The sequence below is a fragment of the Archocentrus centrarchus genome, chromosome 17 (assembly GCF_007364275.1).
Source record: "Archocentrus centrarchus isolate MPI-CPG fArcCen1 chromosome 17, fArcCen1, whole genome shotgun sequence".
NCBI lineage: Eukaryota > Metazoa > Chordata > Actinopteri > Cichliformes > Cichlidae > Archocentrus > Archocentrus centrarchus.
This window is the reverse complement of record NC_044362.1, coordinates 9,201,960-9,217,158: the sequence shown is the minus strand read 5'-3', so window position 1 is coordinate 9,217,158 and position 15,199 is coordinate 9,201,960. Positions and strand designations below refer to the sequence as shown.

The 15,199-nt window shown below is 41.3% G+C and overlaps 1 protein-coding gene across 1 annotated transcript; it reads right to left on the bottom strand.

Annotated features, from left to right (window-relative positions):
- Positions 1-515: 515 nt before the first annotated feature.
- tmbim1a (transmembrane BAX inhibitor motif containing 1a) lies at positions 516-14,096 on the bottom strand. Its single transcript, XM_030751666.1, has 12 exons — positions 13,877-14,096; positions 7,157-7,468; positions 6,692-6,759; positions 4,538-4,602; positions 4,402-4,455; positions 4,254-4,304; positions 4,115-4,154; positions 3,509-3,546; positions 3,346-3,433; positions 3,162-3,257; positions 3,020-3,073; positions 516-2,906 (listed from the first exon to the last, which is right to left on the bottom strand). The coding sequence occupies exons 2-12, from the start codon at positions 7,461-7,463 to the stop codon at positions 2,757-2,759; spliced, it is 1,011 nt and encodes a 336-aa protein (XP_030607526.1). The 5' UTR covers positions 7,464-7,468; positions 13,877-14,096; the 3' UTR covers positions 516-2,756.
- Between the last annotated feature and the right edge of the window lie 1,103 nt (positions 14,097-15,199).

Genomic DNA, 15,199 nt, shown 5'->3' with positions numbered 1-15,199 from the left:
GAGTCAGGCTTCAGTTGTTTGGAGTGGTCACCCAGAGGCTGACAGTGTTGAACGCTCAACCTCTGGGCGACCAACTGGGCACCACAACTAATTCCGTTCAATCACTGGGAAACCACAAATATTTCTTAGTCGCTGTCCTATTTTTACTCTAGTGTGACTGAGTCATTAATGCTATACAAATATATGTTGCTGATTGAGTCCGTCTCTCCTCTCTGTGCAGGATTATAGGCCTCCCCACAGGTATAATCAGCTTCTTCCTGGCTAAGAGACAAGTGGACAAAAACAGACTGAACCAATTAAAGATCAGACAGAGGATGAGAAGATCAAACGAAGGAGAATACGAAGGGAGCCGCTACCGCCGTCACGCAGAGGACGTTAATCTGCACCGATAATTTACATGTGCTGCAGCTGTAATTTGCATTATATGCACAGAAACCCAAACAGACGCTCAGACTGAAGTCTGATCACAACACTGAAGTTCATGATTAATTAAAATCATCACTGCTACAAGTGAATCAAGACCAAAAGAAAAAATGTTTATTTATAATAAGAAGCAAATAGATTTTCTTCAGCATTGATATGTATATTTACAACCACCAACTCCACAATGACCATCTGTGGTGTACATTAAACATGCCTGCCTCTGTTGCTTTGAGTAAAGGATTGTATAAAACTTTGACTTTCCTCTAAATTTGTCATTATTGAACTGATTAGCTGGACTGAACTGATTATCTCAGGAACTTCAAACACCAAGCAAACATTGGCTGGAACTCCCTGATTTTCAGAAATGTTCCAGTATTTAAACAACGTGGCACCAATAATGAGTGTGTGGAAACTCCCGCCCTGCTGGCCCTCACTGACCCAAATCTGACTAACTCACAACTATATTTACAGGCACATATGTAACAACTCTATAAAAGCTTATGTATGATAACCCTGTACTTTATAAAGTTAAAAATGTCTCCCTAGAAACATTGACATAGTGAAGGCACTTTAGTGATATAAAGGAGTACACTTCAAATAAAGTAATATAGGTCACTGGCAGAGTTAAACTAGCAGATCTGAGGCTGCCATTAGCCGTACTGAGCTGTGATCCAGGGGTGGACGCATCAGTTCCCAAAACACCGACTCTGCTCATACTTGAGTAACTGAGATCAAATATCGTGGTCGTGCCCACCCCTACTGTACTTCACAATCAACCACGAAAAGTTGCAGTTTGGCATTTGCCTATTTTCTGTAACATTTACACACACGGGAGAAATAATTTGTAGCTGTACATGTAAATACACAGGAGAGACTCCTGTTTTAAGTCCAGTAACATGGAGTAAATGCTGCAGCTGCATTCCAGTGTCTTTAGATAGTTATGCTATAGGATTCATCTCAGTCACTGGTAAGTTGCTTAGAGTATATAAAGACAAGTATGGATTTAAAAAAAAAAAAAAAGTGCTTTTTGGACATAAACTGTTGCTCAGAGTTTTTGGGGATCACTTGCAAATGTCCTCGTCTTCAACAGAAAAATCACTCTTTAAAAATCTAATTTAACAGCGTGATCAGAGATGTAAACACAAAGATAAATCATCATTTTTAATAAATGTCTTAGTACAATAATGCAAAAACAATGCTTCAGTTTATGCCTTGGTTTAGAGGGGTTAACAACAAAAAATAATAAATTGATAAAATTGTTTTTAACCACAACTCTGATCACAGAAAAAGAAAAACTTTTATTGTGGAATCATCCAGCTACCTGCTTTCTGCAGACTAGCGTGCTCTAACAGCTCCATGTGGGCATCACAGTAGATGCAACTGCGATACAATATTGTTGAAGTTTGTATCATATTTTTAGTCTCAGTTTTAGATTCATTCCACCTCTAACAGAAGCCCACCATCTGTAAGCATCACTCCTGTGCTCCAGCGGCACACTGTGACACCTAATGCTAGTTTATCATGTAAAAAGCCTCATTGATGACATTAAACAGCTTAAAACTGAAGAAACAGTTTGGCTAGTTGAGTGTCAGAAGCATCAGCTGCCATCTCAAATACTCCTCAAAAAAAAAAATAAAGAGACTATCTTCTGAGGTTTGCTGTTCTTGATCTCAGAAATGAAAGCTCTTAATTGTCTCCAAAGAACAGCAAAAAAAACCCCCCCTGATATTTTACTTTTGCTCAGTGGTGCACCTCTCACTTCTATACCGGTTAGAGCCAGTCTGTGCTGTTCTGTGGAGGCAGTGCTACACACCTTTGTATGAAATCTTCAGTATTTTTCACAATTTCCCGCATAGAACAGCTTTCAAAGACTGATGCTTCATACACCAGACAGCCAAAGTTTTTTGCTACTGCTCAGTTCACCTTTTAACATGATAACTCTACATCAGGTAATATGATGTGCCTTTGGGATACAGGAGGGATGGATGATGAAAACAGACCTCTGCTGACTTATGATGATTAAAAACCATAAATGATTTATGATAAATGATTTCATCTGATCAGTTGAACCCTTTATTATATGAAAACAAAGTATTTCCTTTCAAAAACAGATATTTCAGTGTGACCCCCCCCCCCCCCCAAACACCTGAGCAGTAGTTTAGGTTTAACCTACATTGTAAAATCTCCTATTCAGCCCTTACACATTTTCCCTGAAGAGCGCCATTTTTTTTAATGAAAATGTAAAGGTTTTTCTAAAAGCATGGAATGGTTTTGCCGCTTGATGCTTCCCTGTGCCCGACCAACTAAAACCAAACACCCTTGCCTTTGGATTTTCATTTAGTGGAAGCACCGATTATTTGCAGCAGGAAGAGGAAGATCTGGATGATATCGACGTAGATGGAGAGCGCGGCGAACACATACTCCTCTGGACTAATGGAGTGCTTTCTGTTTCCAATCAATAGCTGAGTGTGATATGCCAGGAACTGCAAGACACAAACATAGTATTAGAATTACTATATCAAGAAATACACCAAGGGCTGCTGTTTAAATTTAAAGTGACTTTTGTACTAGCTCAGTTTTAAAGAAAAATACTTACGAGAGTGAAAGCTATGGCTCCTATAGCTGCATAAAGCATGTGAAGCCACAACATCTGCAACAAACAAACAGTCATTAGGAAATCAGAAAACCTGAGAAGTTTCCAGGAAACTTTCACGCTCGTCACATCAGCAGTAACTCACATATTTGAAGGACAACACGATGGCTGTAATGATGCCAGTCACGAACATGACGATGCCGAGGACACAGAAGAGGCCCTGGCACTTGGTGAAGTCGACCTAAAATAAAAAAAAACAAAAAGAGTGGACATGAACAAATACACTGTGGTGATTTAAAGCAGATAAGCAGTAACACACGTGCCCGTACCTTTGTCTGGAAGCAGAAGACCGTGACGGCGATGCAGACGACAGCTGTGATTCCCAATGCAAGAAACACTGCCTTTGTGTCATAGTAGCTGAAACCAAAGAGCAACGCACAATTAGCAGTCAGGAAATGATCATACAAGGTCGAGCGTGTGTTTATTTATTACCTGGATATGGTTCCAGTCATATAGGACAAAGCCAGAGTCTGTTAAAAGATGAGATATAATTACTATAACACTCCAACCGAAGCAGTATATTCAAGGAAAAAAAAACAGTAACAGACTAAAACAGCTCTGATCATAAGAGACTGTGGTGGGCAGACAGAATAAAAATGAAGCCCCCACTACAGTGTACACATTTTAGCATGCTGTGTAATTCAGTGCTAACACCACACTGTGAGTTTTACCAGCCCCAGTGTCATGTGCACTGGAGTGTTAAACAAGAGAAACATTTAGGCAATAAGACCACAGAAAGAAAAGCCACAACTTAACCTTTTAATCATGTGACAAAATGTGGCTCTCAAAAAAGCCCCGTCATTTTGCTGTTAGAGCTGATAAACCAAACACTGAAATATATCAGAAGGTATTATGCAAACAGACTTGCTGCTGCTTAGCTCTGATATCAAAATTACATTTCTAACATTACTGTATGACAAGGCAGTCAGCGGCCGATGGAACGACTCAGTGTCAAAGGGTTTTCTGCCTTAGTTTCCTGCAGCCAGAAAACTGCTGGTGTATCCTCTGTTTCACAAGCCAACCACAAGTCATACTTACAAAGAGGATGAGCAGAATCATGTTCCATGGGAACTTCCTCCTGCAAACCAAGTTGAATTTTAACACAAGGTTGTTTTAAAAGTGTTCAAGCACAAGTATTTTCTCCTAAAACATTGTAAAAGCAAGCGGCCACACTCACCGGGGGCCCTTGCAGCATACCAGCACAATGTGGGTGATGAAATACACAGCACTGAAATGGCAAAATATAAAAATCAATCACAAAGTTTTGATTCATATGTCAGCACATTGCTTCAAATCCACCAATGTTACCGCAGAGTGAGACTTACTATGACGCCCAGTACACAGCTGGGTTTTGCTTTACAAACGATCTGACAGGTTGGCTGGAACAAACAGAGGCAGGGTTAAAGCCAGGATAAGCACAGACACAAAGGGCCTCAGAAAGAACACACTCTGTACACTCACACAAATGTGAATATGGCCACAATGGCTGTGGTGACCAGGAGCTGACAGGCCAGGATCAAATACACCTAAAAAAAAAAAAAAACATATTCACATGTTATACACATGCAACACAGAAGCTATTGTACTGGCCTAGTTTGTGTCTCACATATCTGTGTGCATTTGTGTATGATACAAAACCTCCCCAAAACCTCAAAAGACAGTGGCAAGAAAAAGTAAATGGCCACTAAGTATAAATGTGTCTCAAAATAAGGTCAAATCTTCTAAGCTACAATTACGAATAAATTAATCTATTTTAACTAATGACTCAAACCAACGTGCTGCCGTTTATTTAAACTACATCACTGAGACACTGGGCAGGTTGGAGCTTGTCAAAAGTAAGAAACCTCATTTGGAGTGAGGAGGTAGCAAACCAGGAGTCCAACCAGTGAAACCAGATTGGAGGTGTAGCTCTGACCAGCTCAGACTTACACAAAACACTCCACCTTTTGAAGTGACAAACGGCAGAGCCGAGAGTGAACTCGACACAGCCATTCACGCCCGACATCCTGAGACACAGTTTTCAAATGCATGAAAAATGTTCATAGGTGATGCGATCTGGTGACTATGGAGCAAAGTCTATGACATTTACTACTCTTAAGACACTCCCTGATCCTCTTTTTCTTCATGCATGGCCTTTAAAGATTTAAAAGGTGTGTTTTGGGCTGATTATCCCACAGTCACTAAAGTCTGGAATGTAACAGCAGGCAAAACACTCCCACGCTCACAGACCAAAACAAACGGGCGACGCGTCCACTCACACTGCATTTAACCTAAAGCCAGAAAGGTTGTGTGCAGGAAAGCCAACAGAAAAAAAAAAAAACATCCAGTGACAACCCTTAAGTTCAGTCCCAAGCAAACCTGAGCCTCTGCTGCTGTTTGGCTGCTCTCCTATGCTCTCTGTTTCACAGCGTCTTTGAGTAACTGCCCTACTGTGCAGCAGAGATACAGATAAAGAAGGTACATAAACACCAAAATAAAATCCAGACTGCACTCTGCCTTCTAACTTTACTATTCACTCTGATCTCTTTCTAAACAGTCTGAGGTCTATCACTTTTCAATGCAGGGACTCATGGAGACTCAGGCCAGAAACCAAAGCACTGAGTAGCTCAGTCTAAAAGCACACACAGAGGAATTGGTCAGTTCTCTCATAAAGCGGTTATTGCTCCTCTGTTTCCATTACATAACAAAAGGTTGTTTCCTGTTATATTACAGTTCAAACTCTCATATTTAGAACCTTTGAATATCACCATGTTTCAGCATGGATTTGACCTGCTCACATATCATCCTCTCGCCTGTTTATGTCCTTACAGTCACTCTTCTGTTAGTGCCACAATCTCAAACAGTTTTCTTCATCATTCTCTGAAATGCTGGCATGTCTTAGCCAACCCCTCACGCTTGGCCTCTATTCCCCCTCCTGAGAAAGTTTAGAAACTGCTGCTTGTTCTCTGAGACCACAACTAGGACAGCTCTTTATTTGGGAACTACTGCATCTGTGACGAGGCTGCTCTTCTGTCTCAGTAAACAAAGCTTGGTATTTTAATCTTTCTACGATCTGCTGTGGATATAACTGATCCAGTTTCCAAAGTGTAGCATAGTGCATGGGACTATACAACACCATGAGTCAGCTTCAACTCCAACCACGAGTCAAAGCTGACCCATTATCAGCCATTTAATAGCACATGAACAACAGCTGCTACATCACTCTGATAAGGCTTACTGAACATTTAGAAAGCTACATTTCAGTGAACGTCTTTGAAATACACCATAAACATCATTCTTCCTAACTGTAACTGCTGACCAAGAAATAGAGTGGAGATGTTTCTGTTTTTTTAAACATATAAGTTATTTTCCTGGCAACTTTTAGTTGATGTTACAGCACCTCGAGAAGTAGATATTCCCATCTTCTAGATAAGGGAAAAAGTCCAAACTTGGCCGAGCCTATTGAAGATCTTTGTAATGTGTGGCCTTTGTTTAGCCTGCAGTGACATCTCAAAATGGCTGCTGTGGTCTAAGGAGCCTTAAATGATTCTGAAAGTAACTTATTAAGCAGCACTCTCGATTAGTCATCATCCATAAGAGACAAAGGGGTAATTTAATAATGTTTGTATACTGTACCTTTCTGATGAAGGTATGCCGAATGCTCAAACTGTCCCAACCGCTGCCACTTGCCGCAAACTCATCACCTGTAACAGAAAAGTGATCACTGGCTACAAAGAGCGACAAGAAGCATTATTCATTAGTTGAACCTCTGTTAGAATTAAAACACTAATGTTTTGTATTCAGGGGAATTTGCTCGCTATCCCTCTCTTAAAGATAAAAATTAAAACAAACTCAAATGTGTTCATCAGTGAGATTAAGAGCTCCTACAGGCTGATTTTGTTGTAGTATTTCTAGCCTATGTCATGTACTAGCAGGCTGTAGCTCAATATTGGAGTGATATCAATTTCCTCATGTTGCCTTCAGCAGTTGACTGTGGCTTGTTTTAAAATGTCATCAAAGAGGCCACAGTAATATCTATTTCACATGTGTTTTAAAAACGTAATCCCGATAGAGGACAAAAATTACAAGCCTGAGTCTTACCTGAGCTCAGGACATCTGATGGTATTGTAGGTGGAATGACAGGGGGCATGGGAGGAGGGTTGGGGTAGCCAGATCCAGGAGGTCCAGCGGGGTGGGGCTGCCCTGGATAAGGGCCTGGAGGGTAGCCTGCTGGCTGGCCTGGGTACAGAGGGGCATTTGGGCCAGAGGGGTACGGAGCAGAGGGATGGCCTGGCTGGGGACCACCATAAGAGGGGAATCCATACGCAGGGGGTGGTGGGTAGTTCCCACCCTGAGGTCCGTACAGCGGGCCACGGGAGTCATCGTACCCTGGAGGGTAGTGTGACATGATGCCTGTGAGGAAGGGAGGGAAGGAAATACAGACATGAGGACTATGAAGCATCCATACGAGAGTGCCAACCACCACTTTATGTTATGTGACTTCAACACTGACACGTACTGTCCTCAAGCCTTTAATGCTCCAAAAATAATTATATTTTTCCAAAAGAGGGGGGGCCAAAAACCCTGCTTGGCCCTGCCACAGAATGGCCACCTGCCCAGGGTGCACCCTGCCTCTCACTCCATCAGGAGTGATTAGACCCCGGCGCCACCGTCGCTCAGAACTGGATAAGCATTGATGGATGGATTCTAATGATCACATTTCACCCCCTGCAACTTTAAGGTTTTGGTACAATCTCAATCCTATAATGATATGCAGCCACAACAGGCAGTGAAAAAGCTTTACAGTACTGTGCAGAAGTCTTGAGTCACCTCTCATTGGTTTATGTTTTGCCAATTATTTTAATAGAGTATTCCATTGATTAAACAAATAATCAGATAAAAAAAATACTTTTGTCTTATTAATGAGCAATAATAAATATTCAAAAGAGGAAAAAAAAAAACCCCACAGGTTTTAAAATGAATGGTTTCCACTTTAGAAACTACAGTTTTTACATTTTTCTTAAATGCAAAAATAAAATCAAAATGAAAAGTGCAGTAATGTCAAACACAATAAGGTTCACATACAAAATAAACTAAAACACAAAACAACCCTATATATATATATATATATATATATATATATATATATATATATATATATATATATATATATATATATATATATATATATATATATAAAAATATAAAAAAACCTTAATATTAAATTCTTTGTGTGGAACAATTACCACTCCACAGACCTTTCAGCTTTCACCTGACACTTTCAGCTGTGTCCCTCCTTCTGCTGTACACCTGGAGACAGGTGTTTACATTTGAGTCTGCCTTTGGTGGATTTTTTGGCATCTGCCTTGCCCATGACTATACACCACACTAAACCAGTGTTTCTCAAACTGTGGGGCACGCCCCACTGGTGGGGCAGAGGATCATGACAGATGGGGCACAAATGACCTGGGAGAAAAGTCATGCAGAACAAATGTTGAACATCGGATTAATTCTCAAAGTGGAACAAGGAAATCATGTTAGCATACGTGAGAAGGAATGTTGGTATGGAGACTAGCGAAATTCTCCACGGTCACTGTCTTTTTGTGTACATAGAGCTGTCGTGCTGCTTCATGCAGTATATGAGGCAAATACAGAGTTTGTACAATTCTAACAAGCTTGAAAGTCAATATTTGTTGTGAGCACTTTTATTCTTCAGCACAGCCTGAACTCTCTCAGGCAGCTTTCTTGCCATTTCTTTAAGCAGTCTTCAGGAACAGTTCTCCAGGGTTCTTTGCTGCTTTTTTTCTGTTCTCTGTCAAGATGATCCCACACTGCTTAAGTATTGTTGAGGTCTGGGCTCTGGGGACGCCGATCCATGAATGATACTTTTCCCACTGTGTGTTTTGCTATCCAGGTTTGCTTTTACTGCACTGGCAGTGTGTTTGGGATCGTTGTCTTGCTGAAAAATGAAGCTGTTGGCAATCCGATGCTTTCGAGATGTAACTTTTCTGTGTTCATAATTCCATCAATCCTGAAATGCAGCCCTAAACCATGAACGAGCCTCCACCATGTTTTACAAATGGCTGTAAACACTCAATGTTGTACCTCTCTCCTGACCTCCTCCAACATAGCACAATATATACTGACGATAATTTGAACCAAATATTTTAAATTTGGATTCATCACTCCATCAGATCTGTTGCCACTGACTTTCAGTCCAGTTCTTGTGTACTGTGGCGTACCTCAGCCTTTTCTCTCAGTTTCTTTTCCTTACGAATGGCTGCTTGACGGCCACCCTTCCACTGAGACCATTTCAGATGAGGCTTCAGTAAACAGCAGATGAATCAGCTGAAGGGTCTCTCAGGTCCTGTATTATGAAGCGAGTTCAGCATACCCGTTATCTGGGTTCACTTACCCTAACACAGGCGATCAGATAAACAGTCACACGAAGCTGGTTATCAACTCACTAAGTTAACCTGGAGTTTACCTGCACACTCACTTGATGGGGTGGTGTTGGCAGCATCTAACCAATCTAAAAGGGGCGTTTTCACAGATCATATGACTTTTCTTCCACAGAAAATGGTCCCTATGAAAAACACCTAAACCAGAGATATCAAATAAAAATCTATGAAGAACATAAAACAATAAAACATGCGATTAACGCCCGAGTACTAATTTGGTGATTAGACACACAGAGAGCGATAAAACAAACATTTTAATTCCAGTTAAAGGTTACTGTCCCAGAGCCTGCTAAAGGAGACGTGGGAATCACTTTAGTTTCTCAGCAGATCAAACTGAAATTAGTTTGAGTGAGTGAACAGGTATTCTTGATGTGTGTCCTGTGTCCAAATAGCTGCAGTTCCAGCAGAGTGAAACAAACTAAGCAGATTGGAATCACCGAATGAATACATCCACATTCCTGTGACGATGCGACACACAGTTTGCGCTTCATTCAGTGGTTTTAGTAAGGTACGGGTTAAAACATATTCCTCCAGCGGGCAATCTCTTTTGCACTTAAAACATGCTGTAAATAAAAGACTCTGAAATCGTGGCGCTTCCGGCTGACTCTAAACTGAAACTCTGAACCTGCTCAGCTGCAGACTTGGTGCTGTTTAAGGGTTTGGGAGTAAAGATTAAATATAAAAACAGAATTCAAACACAGGCTCGGTTTATAGATAAATTTGATATGAGGTCAGCACGTACAGTGTAGGTTGTCCTGTTTTAGGATCATGTATTAATGCTTACTGAGCAACAGAATCACTGTAAAATTGTTTGCTGACAACAGAAAGAATGAAGTTGAGTCGTTAGGTGGTGATTTCGTATCTGTTGATCTCTATTGTGGAGCCCAACCTGTTCCAGGGCAGGTAGGGCTACAGCGTTACAGAGTTAACCCTGAAGTTACCTGAGCTTCTGTGCCAGGTCATTGCTGGATTTTTTTTTTTCTAGTTCTTAAGGACTTTCACTTTCACATACTGTTCATCTGCAGTAGTTTCTTTGACCTGCCACTCCTTTTGTACTCTACTTGTCCAGTTTCCTCAGCTTTTTGTTTTTGTTTTACAGACACACTGCTCACCATGCAGAGATGTGAGTTTTCTGCCATCAGCTCTTTGGGAATCCCCTTGTTGGTGCAAAAATGCTGTCAAACTTATCTTTATCATTTTTTACAGCTTCAACCAAAGAAATGTGAACAAATGATGTGTTTTTGAGACAGGCTGCTAGTAACAAAGTGCCTAAAGCTACTATTTAAAATGGGTTCTTTGCCAGGTTGTGTGTTATGTTCAGACACAACACTGGTTCATCCCTTGAGTTAGGTGTCTTTTTTTCCTGCTTGAATGATTCATAGGTCAGCGTTGAGTGGCTTCCTCTGAAAATGGTCAGGTACAAGAACTGGACTTAAAATGAGTGAAAAAAACAGCCACAGGAAAAAAAACAACTTTGAAAGACCTTCAGAAATCCTGGAGAACTCAAAACCACTTAAAGACATTACAAAGTCTGGTTCCTTGGAAGTAAAATATAAAGAACTGAGGAGTGGCTCAAGTGCCTGCTTGTATCCACTATCTACTGGTAAATGACAATTACCTATTCTGAGTTTGTTTTTTTTTAAGTTTCCTTAGCTTTGGTATTGATCAAAGCTGAGGGAATTAATCTTATGTATAAACTTGTGTGCACATTGTTATTCTGTGTAACCACTACTGCCAATCTCGCAGAACTTTTTTTTTTAATAATTTCAAGAGTCTTATTTTCCTGGTTTCATTAAAAAACAAACAAACAAAAGAATCATAAAATACAAGGTTAGAAGTCAAAGAGATAAGTTATCCTCACCAAATCACTCTTGTACTTTGTGACAGGCAGGCAGAAAAATGACTACAAATAAATTAAAACATTTACAAATCTCAAAAAACCCCACACTACTGTACAACAAACCATGGACAAATGCATGCAGGCAAATGCACGCCTCTGCCTTCTGTGACTATAACAGAGCACCATTTAGCTTTGGGCCTCAGCGTGGAGCTGCTGTTGGCGTGTGCGCACACATTTAATTAACAGTTACCCTGGATATTACTGGCCTCCTGCCAGGGTAATTACCATGCCCCCTTACTGTACACACTGTGGTGTATACAGTAAGGGGAGTGTAAGGATTTGCTCAGCACTGTGGTTTACAAACCCCACCACAGGCTCAGGAACCACCACACAGACCCCTAAAGGAAATTTCTAATAATAACCAGATGAATGTTCACATAATGTAGCAAAATGAGGCCCAAGTATTCCATGTTGCTGCAACAACTGAGACGGTCAGTGTACTGGATGCTTTAAAGCTAAATGCACTCGTTTCTTCAGTGTGAATCATTTAGAACTGAACGGTCAATTTACTCCTAATATTATAATAGATGGTGTTATATTAAAAGACTGACATGTGTTTCTGAGCACGTTACAGTCATTTTGAACGCGCTCAAGCCTCAGTGGGACTTTTAGGGGAATGCGTGCAGTAAAGGAATTCGAGAGCTGGCTCCACCTCTTGTTGCCATTACCTCACACACTAAGTGCCAAGCAACAGGACAGAAAACAATAACTGGAAAAAGTGCTTCAGCGTATCTTCACCGAATGAGGCCAGAGCTGATTGCTTCTTAGTCGCTGACACATGAAAAGGCATAAGGTTTAAATGTGTTTGAACAGCAGGGTGTGACAGAGAAAAATATACCTATATTAAACAGATTTCATCACCACTAACCTCACCGCTAACCTCAGGCCATCGTGTGGTAGTAGATTAGTGCTGTAACCTATCTGAACACAACTTATCTGTTTACACCTGTGACACAAACTAGATTTCCTGCGACACCGCCTCACATCCCTGAAAGGCCCTGTGACTGACAAATACTTTAGTTATGTGAAGCCTGGCATGCAGATGGACACAGTAACACAAGCACCACAAGGAGCACCGAGAACCAGTTTGACAAACTTTTAACGATCCATTTTTTTTTTTTTTTTTTAAATTGAGGAGCAGCAGCTGATGAGGCTGCTGGGTGACCAAGTCATGACTTGATTTTTCTTGGATGCTGGTGACTGTTTCCAACCCGATACACCTGCAACAGACTTTGTCTTCCTGTGTTTTCACGCCTCCTTTTTCCTAATCATTCCTGTCATTTTTTGCAGTGTACACAGCAGTGAACTTGAAGCAGGCTGCTAACTTAAAACCATCAGTTTAACACACTTTTCATATTTGTTGCTTTGTTATTCTCTGTGTACAGTAAAATTCAGCAGATGATTAAGATGATTACTTGCAAATGTGTTCAGAAAACAGTTGCATTGTTCTGTATTTCTGGGTATTATTTCCTTTTTTTGTGGTAGAAAGGGCACCCAGTCCTTTAACTCATCTATGAATTTATACCGTATTTCAGGCTGTCTTTGTAATATGAATCACTATTTGAATAATCTGGTTTTGAAATAAACTTTGGGAGCGAACATCAAAAATCCCACAGTCGGGCCTCTAAAATGTGACCTCTGGCTGCTTCCTCTTCACCTCGAACAGCAGCCAAACCGTGTGTTTTAAATACTGGTCACATAAAATCAGACATATGAAGATGTCCCCGAAACTGCGTTGGACATTTTTGTACTTTTGGGTGTGAATCTTTAGATGTTTACAGTCAACTTCCACAAAGTGAAGGTTGAGCTCGGCCAACTACCAAAACAATATTTACTGAAGGTCAGCCATTTCATCATTTCATTATAAGAGACTGTGCCTTCATATACTATACAGGGGTGTGTGTGTGTGTGTGTGCGTGCCACAGGCTGACTGACAGCTGACTAAAAGCTGACAGGAAGCCTCCAACCACTCGACACCACATCGACAAATTAGAGCTCATCCTCCACAGCAGTGACTTCTTCCCCTTTAAGGACGCACTCATTAATGTTGTTGCTCACAGCTGTGACAAGAAGGCCGCCTTTGAATACGCGTGTAATCCGGGCGGGACGCCCTGTGACTGAGTACCGACAGCCAACAGCTGAATAGGAAACGATTTAAGAAGAAGGAATTAAACACACAACATATAAGTGGTGTGTTGTGTTCAACATTAAAGTTCTGCTGACTGAGCTGGGGTAGGAAAAAAAAAAGAAAAAAAAGATGGCTGACCAAATTCAAACACGAGCCCAAAAACGTCCACACGGACCCGCACCCACTCCACCCAGCTACCAAACCCCCGCAAACAAAAAGCCTTTTCAGGCGTCTGAGCAGCGTCACCACGCATCGCGTCCGCTATCACCTTCACCCTAAACTGTGTGTCTAACAAGTATGGGAAGAAATATGGCAGCGTGACAACATCTTACCAAATTAAGAGACGTCAACCTCGTCGGTGGGTCTTACTCCCAGACAGAAAAAAAGCGATGTCCTCCCGCAGTCAGTGAGCCTTAAACGCTCTGTGCGGCTTTGGTTAAAGCTCTGATGCGGACTCGATGTTGTTATTCACAGCAACTCTCTGGCAGCAGTGAAGCAGCTGTGAAAAGTTTTTTTTCCTGGAACCGTGGAAGCAGCAGGGTGGAGTCCGGAGGAATCTCTCTCACACCCACCCACATCGAGCGCAACAAGGCCCGAAAGGCGCTGACTCATTTTGAGCAGGAGCGCTCTCACGTTACTGAATGAAGATGGATCCCTGCACGCTCTGCCGCCAGCGTGCGTGTCTCCACACCGAGGAGAGTTTAAATGCGGCTTTTCACTCCTTTCGCCTCATAAGCTTTTATTATTTTTGCACTCCGCTTTTACAAAGTGAGGTAAATAAGCCCGTGAAGTATGCTGACTTACTCTTATGCAGCACAGCATGATGATGAAGTCGATATATGCAGGGCTCAGATTCAGCACGAAAATACCTTTTATGTGCTCACTCTGCGTATTATTTAATTCATGATTTAACATAAGGAAGATTTAAGGAAACTATAGCAACAGCTCTCCAGGCTTTCTGAAGGTCTTTCCAAACTTTTTTCACTCATTTTCAGTCGCTGTTCCTGACCATTCACAGAGGGATGCTTTTCATGTATGTCAAGCCACTTAACACTGACCTACGAATCATTCAAACATTAAAAAAGAAAACTCAAGGGATGAACCAGTGTTGTTACATAACAGGCAATTTAGCAAGGAACCAGTTTTAAATTGTAACTAGTTCAAATTTCTTTGGTTGAATCTGTAAAGATAGTCTGACAGGCACAAAGCAGCATTTTTGCAACAACAAAGTGATTCTCAAAGAGCGAAGGGCAGAAATCTCAGTTTATCTCTGCATGGTGTGTCCTTAAGAGTAAGCAACCTGTTGGCCTATGGAGCTCCCCTGTCAGATGTTTTACTTGTACAATATGAGATGAATTTGCTGTAGGTCAACCATCACTGAGCTGATCAAACAAGAGACACTACTTCCCTAACCACACATCATTCATGTGCAGTTCCTTTTTCATCCATTCAGTGGTCGTTAATGTGTCAGAAACGGCGTGGCCATGTGCGAGGGGTTGTTTGTAAAGTTGGGGGCTGTGTCATCTTTGAAGAGGACTCTTCATTGAACTGCAGCATACTTAAACTTAATAACCAGTCAGCCTAGATCAGGGATCCTCAACTCCAGGCCTCGAGGTCCGGTGTCCTGCAGGTTTTAGATGTGTCTCTGCTTCAAC